General features: G+C 40.3%; 1 protein-coding gene across 2 annotated transcripts in view; it reads left to right on the top strand.

Annotated features, from left to right (window-relative positions):
- Nucleotides 1-3,251: 3,251 nt before the first annotated feature.
- Rasal2 (RAS protein activator like 2) overlaps nt 3,252-17,528 on the top strand; it is a 287,249-nt gene continuing 272,972 nt past the window's right edge. The window contains exons 1-2 of one of the 2 annotated variants that reach the window (XM_050135132.1): nt 3,252-3,634; nt 3,751-3,999. In XM_050135132.1, coding sequence (XP_049991089.1) covers nt 3,798-3,999 — 202 coding nt within the window. In that variant the 5' untranslated portion in view covers nt 3,252-3,634; nt 3,751-3,797. Of the gene's footprint in view, nt 3,635-3,666; nt 4,000-17,528 lie in introns of those variants that run through there. The other variant, XM_050135131.1, reaches the window with a different exon arrangement.

Genomic DNA, 17,528 nt, shown 5'->3' on the forward strand with positions numbered 1-17,528 from the left:
ATACTGGAAGGCAGTGCAGACATGTCACAGCTGGAAAGTTGGCTTCCCGCTTAATGGGCTTGTTTGTTGAGAGAAAGGGGAAGGACACTTACATAGGGTATAAAAAATGAGTGACCTCTTGAGGTATGTGCATTTTCCAACAAATGGATGGGGAAGACACACAAGCACAACATAGCCTTGAAGCTGAGACAGCCAAGATTCAAATCTTCATCTCTCCTTAAGATTAGTCACATGTACTTCCAACCATTGACCTCTTTGTGCTTTAGAAACCTCAAACTGTTCCTTCATTTTGACTTTTAGAACATCAGCTAGGTCAGTCCTCCCCTTAACCCTCACATACACACACAGGTTCTCAATTTCAGTTCCTACTTGGCGGATTTGATTTGGGGGCTAAGAGTTCCAATGACTATGCACATGCTGGCCATCTCTAAAGGTCTACAACAGAGAGCAAAGTGATGGGAGGCCACGGTAAGGAAATGAATCTCACAAAGGTCTGTCTGCAAACTAAGATTTTTATCATCCAAAACTGTCTTCCTCTGAAAACCTGGGGTTATATCACAGAGATGCCACAGGCACAGATTTAAGCAGCAATGCAAATTGGTTTATCACTTCTTGTTTTTGTTTCTCTATATTATTTTTTTAATGACAATCACTTGCAAAAATACACATTTTCTAGAAATGTCAGAACAACTCCACTTGCTACAAAACAAAAATCCTTAGGAATGCAGATTTAATATGAGATTTTAAAAACTAGGTTAATAAAAGTTTCTTATTTGTATTTTGTTCACAGTCTCAAGTAGACAGGCTAGTCCCCACATCTATTTGTTCCTAAGGGTGACCTTGACACCTGATCCTCCTGCCACTATCTCCCAGTAGGGATTATAAGCATAAGTCATCCTGTCCTGCAGAAGGCTAGCATTTTAATCTAGTTATCTTCAGATAGACTGTTTAATATCACTCCATACTTCAATTCGTTTCTCATTTGCTAATGATGATTTTTAAAATTCTGCTTCTGTCACAGAATTATTTACTGTTCATGTTTTGAAAGTATTTTCTTTTAAAGCTAGAGATGTCCGATAAATTCCAGACATTTATTATTGAATTAGATGATGACTTGAAGTTACACTGAGCTCAAGATGCCAAAGTGAAGTAAGGACCAGGACCTTACTGGTCTGTGTGAAGACAGCAGGATTAGTGGGAGCTTGGCAGAGCCTTTTTCTTAACATGGATGATGACACTGAGAACAAATTTTGAAAAAAAAATTCTAAATTTTATGTACCACCCTAATCCTGCTTTAGGGATAATTGCTTGGGTAAATACATTCCATATATATGGTAGATACTCAAATTTGTATGTCTGATGCCCATATTCACTTACTCTTTGAGATATCAACAATAATTTAACGCAAATGAAAACACTATGCCGAGGGGTTTCTCTCCTTCCTTGCCTGCCTCCCCCTCTCCTGCAGAGGAGCATGTCCCCTCAAAGACCTTTACACACTGGCGATAAGCTGGGCATGGTGGCGCACACCTTTAATCCTAGTACTCATAAGGCAGAGGCAGGCAGATCCCTGTGAGTTCGAGGCCAGCCTGGGCTACAAAGCAAGCTCCAGGGCAGTCAGGGCCCTGGAGAAACCCTGTCTCGAAAAAGAAAAACAAAACAAAACAACCCCCCAACAAAAATGAACACCCCCCCCCCCAAACAACAACAACAACCCCACTAGCTTTGTTTAGTGCCGGGCCCTGTAATTCCTCACTTCAACACCTCTCATTTACTACGAGAATGTATAATGGTTTGGAACTGGACAACTGGCTCTACAGTCAGATAGAAGCACGCGGGTTTCTACATACTGGGAGGGATCACTCCACTACATCGCCAAGCAACAGATTAAGAAATCCAATCACAGAGATCAAAGTTGAAAAAATCAGCATCACGGAGCGCTTGTAGAAGTACCTGTTGCAGGGTTGGTCGCGTTGTCAGGTAACCTGGACTGTCCTGTTTGCACCTGTTAAACAAGAGGCAGGATGAAAGGATCTTGAAGTCACTTGCTTCGAAATGCTATTACTCTATGTAAGAATTAGGAGAAAATTACAAAATGCACCTTCTAACTCCCATAAAGCCCAAACAACACACCAGGGTGCCCAAACTAGATTGACCTCTTCTAGAGGTCTTATTGTTCAAAGTAGAGAGAAATGAAGGCTGGCTGGGGTGGGTGAAACACAAAGCAAAAATCCTCCCCCCGAAAAGATTAATTTTAAAAAGCAGCAACTAATTATGGAAAAGGTCTGCTCGATTCGAAGTAGCCACGTTTATGAATTGTTGAATATTTATGATGTGCCAATACAACTTAAGTTGCTAATGTTTTATTCAAAATTATTATTATTATTTTGTCTGCAGTCTCCGAAACCTGGACTGGTGAATCCCGCCTTGGGTGGGTACAAAAATGAAGCCAACATTAAAGAGGGAGAGAGTTTACAAATAAACCAAAAATAAAACACAAGTGATACTGTTAGAGGAAAAGAGAAGCCAACAGATTGCACAAAGATCAAAGGCAGAAAAGAGAGGCTTGTTTAGTTAATGCTAGGGCTTTGGGGGCCTTTCATGTACTTGCGAGGCCCGTCCATCCATCCGCACCACACATCGTAGCCAAGCTGTTCTAAACTGATGATAAATCAAGTTCCAGGGCGGACAGGGCGCAAAGCCGGGACCTCGCACTGATCTCAGAATCCAAGGTCCGGGGCCGGAGCTTCCTTCTGGAAGAACGATGGCGTTTCCCCTACGGTGACTGTTAAATAAAGCAGGGTCTTCAATTTCTTCGTCCAAGGAGAAAGGAGCGTTGGTCCAGAAATCAACAGGAAAGGGGCTAAGAAAAAAGGGGAGCGCCTTCCCCATCTTTTTAAATTTCCCGCACCCCACTTTCTCTCCGCCTCCCCACACGGTCTCTGCTTCCAGCAGCAGCAGCTCGAGGATCCCGTACAGAGAGGCGGTCGGGCGGAACAGACTTTGGAAAGTAGGCGGGCCTGGCCCGATGAGTATCTCGGTGCCCGATTTTTGCTGTCTTCGGAGGCAGTTCCTCCTCCGCTCGGTTACTGGGTTGCACACGCGGCCGTGCGCTCGGCTCTCGATTGCTCCGGCCTATCACCCTGGGATGCCGCCTGCCGCCGCCGCCAGCGCCGCGGCTGCCGGGCTTGTGGGTTTCACAGAGGAGCGCGAGCCGGAGCCCGAGCAGCGGCCGGAGCGGCGGCCTGAGAGTTAGCGGGCCGGCCTGCGCGTTCCGCAGGAGCGAGCCGAGTCCAGGCGGACAGAAGCCGGGCCGGGCGCGCCCCTCAGGTTGAGGGAGCCGGCGCTCTGTGCCCCCGAGGCGGCGGCGGCGGGAGCCGGTCAGAGGGGGCGGCCCCTGGCGGCGACGCCCCCGAGCCCAGCCCTGCCTGGCCGCGCTCCATCCTCAGTCCGAGCCCGGGCCGTTCTCGGACGCGCCCGCCGGGGCTGAGGAAGGCTACGCGGGGGCGTGAGGCGAGCCCGCGCTCCCCGGTGCACCGCGTCCGCTCCGGACCCGCACCTGAGCCGGGTCCCGCCTCCGCTCGGGGCCACGCTGGACCCGCCTCCCGGCCCGGGTCCCACCCTCCGCTTGCAGGTGGGCTGCGGCGCCCGGCCCTCGGGCGGTGGGCGGCGGGGAAGGACGTGAGCGGCGTCCGCTCCCGCCGCCGCTGCTCCGGTGCTGGTGACCGCGCCGTCGTCCCTTTCCCGCAGCTAGGGAGCCCGCCCCGCCGCCTCCTGCTCTCCCCCACCGGGACACCATGGAGCTCTCCCCGTCGTCCGGAGGAGCCGCGGAGGCGCTGTCGTGGCCGGAGATGTTCTCGGGGCTGGAGTCCGACTCGCCGCTGCCCCCGGAGGATCTGGACGCGGTCGTCCCAGTCAGCGGGGCAGTAGCCGGTGGCATGCTGGATCGGATCCTTCTGGAGTCGGTGTGTCAGCAGCAGAGCTGGGTCCGAGTGTACGGTAAGGATCACAGGCCGTCTGACTTAAAAGCTCGGCGTTTCTTCTCTTGCCTTGGGCTCCATTGCATTCCCAGACCCCATCTATCCTAGGTCAGCTGCCCACATCCCTTTTTGTTTCAGGCAATGCGTTTTTTGACAAGTTTATCCAATATAGCGCCTGGGTATGTGACTTAGTAGGATCTTTGGACCTCTTTAGATATCCACAGTAAGTTTATGGAGTTGAGCTGTCTAGACGTAATTCTTCGGTGATTAATTAAGGGCACTTGCTTCTGAGTCTTTAGGAAGGTATGACGGAATAAGACACACAACCAAGTGAATGGGATTTCATTTCCTTCCTGTTGAGTGAAGCAAGTCTGGGAACGAAGATATGAGAATCTTAGTAGAAGATGAGCTAATGGACAAAAACAAACAACAAAACAGCGTGAGAGAGAGCAAGCCCCAGTCCAAATTCAAGGGTCTGGTAGCAGTAGATTTCTCTACAGCTTTCCTTGGAACCTTACTCTCCGCTCGTCCTGAGTGCATAGATTGTTTCAGATTGCACTGTTGTTTCTGGTTTTCATTGCAAAGCGACCGGGTTGCCACTCGGCAGGATTAAAGTGATGAACACACTAAAACCTTTTTCTTTCTGCATTCTTACTAACCACTTTGTAAATTAAAACTAAATGATGGTTTTCTCGTAAGGTAAGGCCGTGGCAACATTAAACATGCTGGTTTTGAAAACTCACAGCCCCAGGATTTGTAATCTGCATTCACAGTGTAGCTGCGGCTTTCCAAAATATTGAAATAGCAAGATGTTTATGACTTAGCTCATGTGGCTGAATATAAGATGACCAGTATGGAGCATCTGGGATCAAGTACAGTGTTGAGTGCTGTTCTGCAGTCATGTGCATCTACGCCTGTTAGTGATCAGCATATTATGTTTATTTTTTGCTTTCATACTTCCAAATAGGGTCTACGCTTTACAATTCAAGACCAACGTTTGCATGGTTTGCAAGTTGTCTTTGAACGGTTCAGTTGACTTCAAGACTTCATGTCTATCTCTGTGAGAAAGTTCTCAGACATTTGAATTCTTGCCTCAGTTCTGTCACTAAACTTATTAATTTAGGGCAGATTAGGTCATTTCCCCCCCTCAGATTCCTTATCTAGAAAGTGAGCGGATTGGATTAAATATTCTGGAAAGGTCCTTCCAATCAAAAAAATCAGCAACTTATGACTAGTTCTTAGAAATTTCTGTATTTTGCTTTGTATTTTGCTGATGTTTCTAAGAGTGTGTGTGTGTGTAAGAATTAAAGCAAAGGAGTGGGAACTGATGCAGAGTTACTCACTTTATGCTTCTCAGGTTAAATTAAAAGCTTTGGTGCCTGATCGTCGTCCACCTGTCTGAAAGTTCAGTTTAGCTGATCACTTATGACAGGTTGATGAGAGTCTAAAAATGAATATAAATTAGGATTCATTGTGGTTACATTTTGCTAATTTATGATGTTAGAGATAGGACCATGTTACTCTTAGGAACATGTAAATGAGTGTTCAGAAAGTTGGGTATTCTAGCTGTTATTTTAAATATCATCCTTCACATGGAACCCATATAGATTTATACTGTTGTTTTGATAGTCTATTCTAGAACTTGACTTGCATGCATGTTTTTGCACACACCCTGCCTTACATCTCTACACCTAGAAACATACAACTAGGGCTGAGAACCTGATGGTTTTCTTTTTGACTTTGCCACAGCTTGGTTGTCACTTAACTTTGTACACGTCGGGCTTTAACCCCTGGTTCCAGGTTTCTGCACACAGTGTGAAATCTGGAGAAGTTGGCTTACATGCACACACATTCATATACAAGAAGGCATTCAGAGGGAGCATTTGCCAAGTAGCAGAATTCCCACTGTATCATCTCTTTTTAAATATATGTTTTCTGTCAGCCAATTAAAAATTGTTTTTATTTACTGTTTAATACTGCTGCTTTTCTTCTAAGGAAGTTCACGCTGGACGCTGCTTTGGCTGTCCATAGTTGGCTACAAACATTCCAAACTAAACAACGCCTGGCTGTTTTAAAATTGTCTATTGTGTGAGTCTTTGAAGTCAGAATAACAGAATATGGAAAATCAGTTTTTAAAATCATATTTATTTATTGTTTAGACAGGTTCTTACTGTGTATCCCTGGTTGACCTGGAACTTGACATATAGACCAGGCTGGTCTCACACTCACTGAGATCTGCCTCTATCTACTTCCAGAGCTTGGGTTAAAGGCATGAGCCACCATGCCCAGCTGGAAAGTAAAAATTTAAGAAATATTAGTTTGTTTTTATTGTTTTTTTGTCTGCTTTGTGTATTCAAAACTGATTCTCTTGGGTCATATTTGATCTACATAATTTGAGTTTTTTTTTTCATTGTGGTCCACCTATTTCAAAGAACCCCAGGAATTGGGAACCCTATGTAGAATACATGACTGGAGGTTAAGAACCTGGCTTTCAATTCTGGCTTTGTCACAGATTGGTTCTCTAATTTTGGACAAATAGTTTTAACTCCTGGCTCTAAGTTTGTACATCAAATATGGAATCTGGTTTAGTTGGTCCCATTATTTGACTACTGTTTGGCTTACAAATTCCATCCTGACTTCAGAAGCCAGTCACTGAGCAAGCTCTTAATTCAGTACTTTTTAAGTCATCATTGTCAGGAGGACTCTTGGGGAGCCCTTTCATCAAAAGGTCAGTGAACTGAATTGAAAGAAAGAAAGTCAGGGAGATGTGTGTCTGCTTAGGATGTGTCACACGTTAGGAAGGTGGATGTACTCCTCAGGTCTGGCTTACGCAGTGTGGGGATCTACACGGGTTTAAAGGTAGACTGCTAGAAGTACCGAGTGATGCTGGCTGCTGCCCGCAGCTCACATCCTCTGCGAGACTTTTCTTTGAAAAAAACAAACAAAAATATTTCTCCCTCCCTAAGAATATTAACAGAAACTTTTAGGAGCAGTATTTTCTTTAACAGATCTGAAGACTGGCAGTGTTTTTACTTTGTGGGTAACAGGTTTGGCTCTTTGACTGATCCAGAGCTTTGTGTATTGCCATGATTTGGAAAACTACTTTGGAATATGTTCAGAGCTTTGTAGTAGGTGGATCTATATTTAAAGCACAAACAAATGCAAGTCGTTAAGACACAGCTAAGAGAAAACCTTTATGCTGCCCTTTATTTAAGTAAAATGTTTCATTCCAGTATTACAATAATTGTGCCCATGTCCTGCCAAGACAATAAAATTTTGACACTAGGAAATCTGTCTTGTTTATATCCTTATTTGCCACCTCCTTTATTGTCATCAGGTCTTGCAGATTGGTGCTTTGCCTCATAGTAAAGAGGTGCTGAGTATCAGTGCATCTTCACCCGCCATGTTAGAGCTCAACCTGATTGAGTTTATGAGTGGTAGAGTAGCTTAAACAAAGACATGCCACAAACAGCTAAATATGGATGCAGAATCCAAGAGCATCAAATGCAGAACATTTCCCAGATATTTATAGTGTCAAAGCAAAGTCAATTGGCTGCAAAAGCTCAGCAGGCCAGCAAAAGGAAACGGGAGCGGCAAAGTCAGCCGTACTGTCTATGCTTTCTGGTAAACAATGAGAACATTAAAACGAACTACTTCCCTGTGAGTGGATGGATAGCAAGAGTAGATGCCCTGGGAACGATTTAAGCTCCTCTAGAATTGTCTGTGGTAGTGCTGTGCACTCATCGGTGTAACACGTTTTGCAAGTGTGTGCACTGATCATTCTTGGAGGGTTAGAGACCAAGTACATTCAAGAGTGAACAAGAAATCTTGTACTTTAAAATTTAATGTTACCATTAGTATTTATCTAAAATATTTAGTTAATAAAATGATTAACAACATTATCATTAAGTTAGTGTAGATCTCTCTTTTTAATGATTGTGAAAGGAACCTGCTGGAAAGTTTCTAAAAGTTGGTAGGTACTAGTTCAGCAAACACAGGAAAAAGGAAATTAATTATACTGCGTTAAGTACCATGGACTTCTGGAACTGTAGACAGTGGGAGTTGGTAAGCATTTCTCCTGTGAGCTGATGGGATGGAATTCTTATGTAAGTGTAGTATATGACATTTAATATGTTTCAGGAATTAAGTCAAAGATGAAGCCTAGTTTTTGTACTTCTAGAGACTTGGTATTTATTTAAGATGTTATAACCAGCAGCAAGTTGGGGAGCTGTTTCACTGTGGCTCAGTATGTTATTTTTGTCTTTCTTTCCTGAAATTGGTTTTCTCTTTGTAGTCCTAAAGTCCTAGAACTTTTTCTGTAGACCAGGCTGGCTAGAACCTCAGAAATCTACTTGTCTCTGTTTTCTGAATGCTGGGATTTAAGGCTTTCAAAGAACACCTGGCTTCATTTTGGCTCACTATGAATTATATGTGGCTCACTCACTAGCTTTTTATAGGATGTTTTTAGTTAACTTTGGATATTACTAGTGAATAATTCTTTTTATGCCCCTCCCCCTTGTTTTTTGCTTCCCCTGCTCTCAATCACTCATTCTTATAGACTTCAACATCTAACTGTTTTGGAATAATGTATACCTGAGTGAAGTTGTTTAATCAAGTCCGAAAGTTTCTGGTGTGCTATATAGTTGACTGGTAGAAGAAAGATAAGGGAATATGCATCATATGCATCCCCAAACATGTTCTCATTACTTCTCAATGTTGTTTTTGAACTAGTAGAAATGAGTAAGACTATTTTAGAAATTCTTAGAATCTTGAGTCCAGTATTTATAATCTGGCTTGGGTTCTGAATGTTGATATCTGAATTATTTATGTGTATATGTGTGCACATATGGGGGGTCAGAGCTGGATGTGGGTTCCTAGCTTTATTACTGTGAGACAGTGTCTCTCACTGAGCCAAAATGTAGCTGTTTTTGCTAGGCTGACAGACCTGCTGGCCAGTGATTTCTCAGAGATCTACCTGGCTCTGCCTACAGTGCTGACGTCACAGGCATGCATAGCCACCTCTGCCTTTTATATGAATGGTGGGGCCTTGAAATCAGTTCCTTACGCTTGTAGAAAAACTGTTTTAACCCACAGAACCATCTTCTCAGCCCTTCCAAATTCATTTTATATGTATTAAGAGTTCTTTATCAACTGTGTATAGATGTGGCACACATCTGTAATCCCAGAACTGGGAAAAGAGGAGGACGATCTTGAGTTGAAGGCCAGTCCAGGCTATATAGTAAGAAAAAAATGAATGAGTTCTTCTTTTACATTCTAGAGACTTTCCAAGAAAATGTTATGTAATTTTATATTCAAATAGTTCCCTTTTCTTGAGAGAAAATTTCTCATATTGTATGTTATATTGATGTTCAGTTCATAGACAGTAGTGAACAATTTGTTTTTTATTATTTCAGTATAGTTTTGATTTCTGTCATTGATTCATCATTACCTTATATTCATAGAATTGTAGTATTTTTCATTGACTCATTGTATATCTGTAATCTCTTCCTCAGTTATTGGACATTTTAGAATTAAAAAGTGATTTTAGAAAAAACATAGATAGCATGTGCACAGTAACATAAAATCTCAACTGACATTTAGAAAAATTGTCAGCAATCAGTCATGTTAGTATTTCTGCAATCAAACTAAGTTCTCTAAAGACTTTATTTTTGTTTTCAGGATGGTTCTCTCTAAAGACTTTAAATAACTGCATTAGTGTAGGTTAGAGACTACTGTGAAAAAAGATATCAACAAAGCTGAGGTTTTCAGAGTTTTGTGGATTAAGATCACAGATCTAGAAAGAAGGACTTATACAGTTTTCCCAACATAAGCAATATAAACTTATACAAGAACTGCCTTGATCTTTTTCACATCTTAAAATTGAGTGGTCCTGTGTGTTGTTGTTGAGACTGGGTCCTACTCTGTATTTTAGGTTGACCTGGAACTAACATGTAGCACAGGCTGCCATAAAATTTGTCATGATTCTCCTGCTGTAGCCTTCCGAATATTGGTATTATAAAACACAAGCCACCATACCCAGTTTTTTGAGTACTCATAAAATTGCGTTCTATTTATGTTGGTAGAAATAAATTTCTGTCATTACTGAGGAAAAGGAACTCACATGATTAAGACAGTAGGCTTTCCTGAGATTACTAAAGTGGCAAGGCGGTGGTTTCTGATACTTTGTTTTCGCCAGAAAGGATGAGGTAAGTTGGAGCATAGGGTTTTATGTAATTGTTCTTTACAGTTGCTCTCTTCGGTAGCACAGAGTGATGTGATCACCTTTTAAGTAGGTTAACCACAAAAAAAGCATCAACTAATGTCTGAGTTAATCTAGAAAAAAATTTAGGCATTTGCTCCCTTATTCTACTTTATTGAAAAAACTTTCAAGTAATTAGAGGTGTTTGGTCTTTGTTAACTGGGAAGAGGTGTTTGCAGTGTGCTGAAGGCACTACTGAAATTGCTTCACTGGTTTGGCAGAGGGACATCTTTGGTATTTGTTAAAAAAAAAAAAAAACACCTTTCTTCCCAAAGGCTACCGAGTATTGCTGAAGAGCAGTAGGTAGAGAACTCTACAGATTTAATATTTTCTAGTGAAAAGGCGATTTTGAAGAAGTGCTTGAACAGAATTAGAAAGGAAATAGCAAATGTTTATAATAAGTATACTGTAAGAAGACAAAACCCTTGAAGATGTAGCTAACTTTGTGATTTTATTTGTACAAATATGTATGTGTGTGCACCACATGTGTGCCCGGTAGGTACTGTGTAAGTCAGAAAAGGGCTTTGGATTCCCTGGAACTGGAGTTCCGGATGGTTATCATTCACATGTGGGTGCTAGGAAGGTCCCCATTTGCTAGATTATTTATTTATTTATTTATTTATTTATTTATTCATTCATTCATTTATTTATTTATTTATTTATTTATTTGGTTTTTTGAGACAGGGTTTCTTTGTGGTTTTGGAGCCTGTCCTGGAACTAGCTCTTGTAGACCAGGCTGGTCTCGAACTCACAGAGATCCGCCTGCCNAGGGTTTCTTTGTGGTTTTGGAGCCTGTCCTGGAACTAGCTCTTGTAGACCAGGCTGGTCTCGAACTCACAGAGATCCGCCTGCCTCTGCCTCCCGAGTGCTGGGATTACAGGCGTGCGCCACCACCGCCCGGCCTTGCTAGATTATTATATTGAAGTTATGATCTTTCTTATTTCTGCCGCACAATTAGATATTAGGAAATTAAGTTTTCTATCCTTTCTTACCAAATTATGCTAATTAGTTTTTCATTTGCTTTTCTGCTTAGGTTCTAGTTTAGATCCTGATTGGGCTTTTATTCATCAATAGTTATCTTCAGTATTGCTCAAGTTCTAACCTTATTGTTACTTGCATTAGGCTTCCCCATTTCTGAGTCTAAGGGGTTGGTAATACCTATGGATATAGAGTGGGATTGTTGACAATTTAGAGAAGAAAAGATCTTAACAAAACAAGAAAACAAAATTCAGAGTAGTGTGAAAAGTTAAAAAGAAAATTTAAAGTTAATAGTCCTGAGTCTCTGTCAAAACAGTTCTTTAAAAGATGTCATCTGCAGAGAGACACTGGCTTAGGAAGTTTAGCTTACTTCCAAAATTGGAGACGAATTCCACAGTTTGTCAGGATTGGAACTCTTAACCTCAGATTCCTTAGCCTCCTGATTTAGCTTCTAGATCTTGCTGCTTCCCTTAGGGAGATGACCTTTCAAAACAGAAGGTTACAAAAACTCTACAGTGAGAAATGCCAGATTGTTAGTTTCACAGTCTTTAAGGGAAATGCTGGAAGTACCATTACCTAGGTAACAAAAAACAAAACCGAACAAAACATCTACAAAGCAGGAGGATGAGAATAATGTCAGCAATCCTTTTGTAGTAAACCAGAAGACAAATTCCATGATTTTAGTTTCTTTTGTCTTAGTTCTTTAGGTAGAAATTCTTTATACTGATCTGAATTGATATTTTAAGGAAATTTTAGAAAATATGCAATATATTCCTTTGTTTTAAAACTTAAAAAGTATAAATGATTCTTTCTTGAGTTGTCACCCACCCCTCTTTTCTAGCCCCTCTACTTTCCTATCTAATCAATAAATCATTGAAAATTTTATTTAGCTTCCTGTTCCTAGTTAAAGTGTACAGAGGGAAAAGTTAAAAAAAATTATGTCTTAAGTAGAAACCAAGACATTTAATTAAAATAAACAAACCAAAAAACACAACAGCAAAAAACCTGAACAGGAATGGTGGTTACATATCTGTAATTCCTGTACTCAAGAGACTGAGGCAGGAGAATTGCTACATGTTTGAGGCCAACCTGGACTACATAGTGAGTTCCAGACTAGCTTGGGTTGCAATATGAGACTTTTTTTTTTTTAAAAGGATTTTTGTTTCATGATATTAATGAGATAGTGAGCCAATTTGCTAGGAGGGGTCTGGAGTGAGTTTTTAACTGTCTTATATTTGGATTGATAGTATCATAGGTTTTTACTGTTTATATTTATTTTCTTTGTTTTATATGTGACAATCCAATTACAAGCATTGATTTGATCTATATTTTAATTTACTCCTCTTTCCCCTATTACTAATATGTTTGGCATATATTTTCTATTATTTTTTTAAAGAGATTCCTCTTTTTTGGTTGTATTTTTGTTTTTTTGTTTTTGATTTTTAAGGTAGAGTTTCTCTGAGTAGCCCTGGCTGTCCTGGAATTCACTCTGTAGATCAGGCTGATCTTGAACTCAGAGATCTGCCTTTCTCTGCCTCCTGTGTGCTGGAATGAGATGTGTAAGCCACCAAGCCTGACCTGAGATGCCATATTTTCTAAGGATTTATAATGCATAGATGAATCATACTTTGCTCAATTAGTCCTCAGGTTTTGTAGTTACAAGTGATGTTTTGGTGAATAATCTGGAATGTAAGCCATTTTGCTTATGTGCAATTATATCTATAAGAAAAAATCCATAGAATTTCTGGGTAAGCATATAATTTTGAAAGACATTGCCATATTGCCTTTCTTCAAAGTTTATCTGTTTATATTTCATCAGGAGTACATGAAGCATTCCTGTCTCTCCAAATACAAGGAGTTAAAATTGTTGATTCTGACTATGTGAAAGACTTGAAAAAAAATTTATCCAGAGCTTTTATGGATCAAGGCTTCAAGATTTTCTTTTTGGTCTCTTGGTCTCTTTATATTCATGTGCCAGTATTATATTGCTTCATTACTAAAGTTTTACAGTTTGTGAATATAATTTGCTAGTGATTAAGTTATAATTATTAATAATTATTTGATTTTTTTTTTGAGACTGGGTTTTGCTCTAGCTTTGGAACCTGTCCTGGAACTAGCTCCTATAGACCAGGCTGGCCTCGAACTCACAGAGATCCGCCTACCTCTGCCTCTTGGGATTAAAGGCGTGCACCACCACTGCCTGGCTTATTGAATTTTATTTAATGATTATCTCTTTTAGGCATTAATGCATTTCAATATTTTTTGGTGGTGTTTGGTTAGGCAACTTAGTCCTATTTCAGGCATTTATGAAGATGCTAGAGTAGCAAATGTCTTTATGTCCAATTATTTCAACAGTGCTTCTGTTTCTTTAGACTAAAATGTCTCCAAAGACTTGGGACTTAGTGTCAGATTGGTGCAACCTTCCTGAAAAGAAATTATGCTAGTGTCGTAGAAAATGTGTTTCATAATTCTAAGACTTGATGCCGTATTATTACTTATAGCTTCAGGGAGTTCCTTGAATATTACTTAGCATTTACTAAATAGGCTCAGGGTCTTAATGCTTTAAGATTGGTCTTCAAAACTGGAGTTATTTTTCCAGTGGTGCTACTTATCTTGATTATTGGCTTATCTTAATTTATTTTTACTTAATTTTGCTTTTATGTATGTCTGTTCTCCATATACATGTCTGGGGGGCCAGAGGGGACCAGAAAGCGAGTTGGCTTTAGTTAGAAGTGGGTTAGTTTTGTACAAGTGATTTCATGATTGATTAGTTTGTATCAATTGATAGACCTTGAAAAAGGAACTACTTACTAACAAAATATGTTTCATATTCTAAAAAAATGACTTTAGGCTGAGCATGGTGTTACATACCAAAAATTTCACTGAATTTGAGGCAGCTTAGTCTATGTAGCCAGTTCCAGGCCAGCCAAGGCTACATAGTGAGACCTGGTCTCAAACAAAACAAAACAAAACAAAACAGAACAAAAAAACCCAAAAACCTAAAATAAAACAGTCCCCCTTCCCCTGCCCCAAACCCCAAACATACAAACAGTTAAAAAAACAAAAGCAAAATGACTGTACTCTCAGTATTTTCTGGTTTTGTCACAACTTCTCATTAGTTCTACTTTCTACAGAAATTGGAATTCATGTCCTAGTTTTTGAACCCAGCTTGCTAAAATGGCTAAGAGGGGTTAGTTAGATTTATGTAGTGATCAGTATTGAACTAGAAAGATTTTCTAAGCTAAAGGATTTGATTTGGTGGATGGAAATAGAAAACACTATCCTGAGTGAGGTAAGCCAGACCCAAAAAGAGGAACATGTGATGTACTCACTCATATTTGGTTTCTAGCCATAAATAAAGGACATTGAGCCTATAATTCGGGTTCTTAGAGAAGCTAAAAAAGAAGGAGAACCCAAAGAAAAACATATAGACATCCTCCTGAATATTAACCTTCATCAGGCGATGAAAGGAGACAGACAGAGACCCACATTGGAGCACCGGACTGAAATCTCAAGGTCCAAATCAGGAGCAGAAGGAGAGAGAGCACGAGCAAGGAACTCAGGACCGCGAGGGGAGCACCCACACACTGAGACAATGGGGATGTTCTATCGGGAACTCACCAAGGCCAGCTGGCCTGGGTCTGAAAAAGCCTGGGTTAAAACCGGTTTTGCTGAACATAGTGGACAATGAGGACTACTGAGACCTCAAGAACAATATCAATGGATTTTTGATCCTACTGCACGTATTGGCTTTGTGGGAGCCTAGGCAGTTTGGATGCTCACCTTAATAGAACTGGATGGAGGTGGGTGGTCCTTGGACTTCCCACAGGGCAGAGAACCCTGATTGCTCTTTGGGCCGACGAGGAAGGGGGACTTGATTGGGGAAGGGGAGGAAAAGGGGAGGCGGCGGTGGGGAAGAGACAGAAATCTTTAATAAATAAATAAACAAAAAGGAGAAAAAAAAGGATTTGATTTGGATAGATTGTTTTCCTTCTTTTGCTGTTCTGTGCATGTCAGAAGACTTTAATTTTTATTTTGGAAAGTTCAACTTAAAACAGTTTGAGAAGATATTTTTATTTAATTTTTTTAAAAATTTATTTATTTATTATGTATACAATAGTCTGTCTACATGTATGCCTGCAGGCCAGAAGAGGGCACCAGATCTCATTACAGATGGTTGTGAGCCACCATGTGGTTGCTGGGAATTGAACTCAGGACCTTTGGAAGAGCAGGCTATGATCTTGACCGCTGAGCCATCTCTCTAGCCCGAGAAGACATTTTTAAACATTTACATTGAAGACTATTTTTTTTGGTGAACCATTTGAGATGTTCAGAATGTCATTGTAAGAGGATGTTTGTAACGTCTATTGTGCAGCCATCCTACCTATAACTTAACTAACAATAACGTACCCTCTTATGACCAAAATCTTTCCATTTACCTAGAGTATATTTATAAGTTAGGTTTTTTTTTTATACAACGTCTCCTTTCCCCTGTAATTTCAACATACTTAGAATAATTTTTCTTTCGAAAGATTTAGGGAACATGATAAATCTTCACTTTGATGGAGAAGTAAGTAATCATGCAAAAGTGATTTCTAAAGATATTTTAGTGAAGTGAGGTGGTCAGTATTTGAGCTCTGACGTAGTTTTTTCTTCTGGCAAAGAATGCCCTGTTTCAAGCCAGCGGTGGTGGTGGGATGCCTTTAATCCCAGCTTTTGGGAAGCAAAGGCAGGCAGATCTCTGTGAATTCAAGACTAGTCTGGTACACAAAACAAGTTCCAGGATAGCCAGGGCTCTTCAGAGGACAGCCAGGGCTCTACAGAGACCCTCTGTCTCGATAAATCTAAAAAAAGGAAAAAAAAAATCCTGTTTCTAGTATCTAGTTCACAGTTTGTGGTTATATTTGTTACAACGTATCACTCAATATTTAAAGGTTCATCTTCTTGTTTTCTAAATGGTTTTACAATTCAGCAGTCTGATTTATCATAGCTTCTCTGCCTTTTCAGAACCATGTGGGCCTGAACCAATGAGGTCTTTATTGGTAAACTGCAGAATTAAAGTGAAAATACTAGAATAACAAATTCCCCTGCATCACTTCATTTTTACTGTGAAATAGGCATTACAAAACTCTAGTCTTTAGTAATTGTACAATTTAGTAACATTAAACATACTCAAGCTGTATAATTATCATACCATCAGTAAATATTTAAAACTTTTTCATGATCTGCAATAAAAATTCTGTACCGTTAAATAATGACTTTGCCTTTCACACCTCCACCCAGCTGCTGGTAACCTTTGTTTTAGTTTTTGTGTCTGTGAATTTATCTATTTTAAAATTATGCCTCATCTATATAAAATTATACAGTTTGTTTTGTGTTGTTTGCCAAATATGTCATTAAGTCTCATTCATTATTTTATCAAAATTTTATTCTTTATTTGATTGAATAATATTCCATTATGCTGCATTTTGCTTTTCTATTTGTTGATGGACACTAGAGGTGTGTTCACTTTTTGGTTCCTTTGAATAATACTATTAGGAGTTTTGGTGTACAAGTACTGGTTCTCAGATGTCCATTCTCGTAGATATGTCTGACGTGGATTGGACTATACTAACTCAGGTTATGGTAGTTCTCTATCTGACTTTTATGAAACTGCCAACACTTTACTAAAGCTGTGCTATTTAAAAGCGTTGTCAGCAGTGTTCAAGGCTTCCAGTTTCTCCTTCAATGTCCCCTCATCTTCTCCTTTTCCTTTTGATAACAGCCATCCGGAAGCAGTTTTGATTTAGATTTCCATTTCTCATGAGCTTTGGGGCTTTTTGAGATGGTTTCTCTGTGTGACAGCCCTTGCTGTCCTGGAACTTGCTTTGTAGACCAGTGGCCTTGAACTCAGAGATCCTCCTGCCTCTGCCTCAAGTGCTGGGAATAAAGGCTTGTGCCGCCAGTGCCTGACTTGCATGAATTGTTAGTAGACACTTTGGTGTTTTTCAAATTGTCAGTTATAGCATTGATTTATACATTGATCTGTTCTCTGATCCCAGTCACAATCATGGGCATGATTATAGTGATGATAAGTAAAGCTTGGGAAGTGTTCATTATGAACCGAATACAGTGCTCAGTGCCTTATGCCTATCTTAGTGAATTATTTCTTAAAAACATAAAAATATCTATGTATGTATGTGTTTATGACACAAGCACGGGCATAAAAGTCAGGGAACAATTTATCAAGAATTAATTTCTCCTATATGAGTCCTGGGGATTGAACTCAGATTGTTAGGCAAGTGCCTTTATCAAGTTGAGCCATCTTGCTG

Source organism: Alexandromys fortis, unplaced genomic scaffold (genome assembly GCF_014885135.2).
Source record: "Alexandromys fortis isolate MF-2015 unplaced genomic scaffold, M_Fortis_MF-2015_v1.1 scaffold_21, whole genome shotgun sequence".
Taxonomy (NCBI): Eukaryota; Metazoa; Chordata; class Mammalia; order Rodentia; family Cricetidae; genus Alexandromys; species Alexandromys fortis.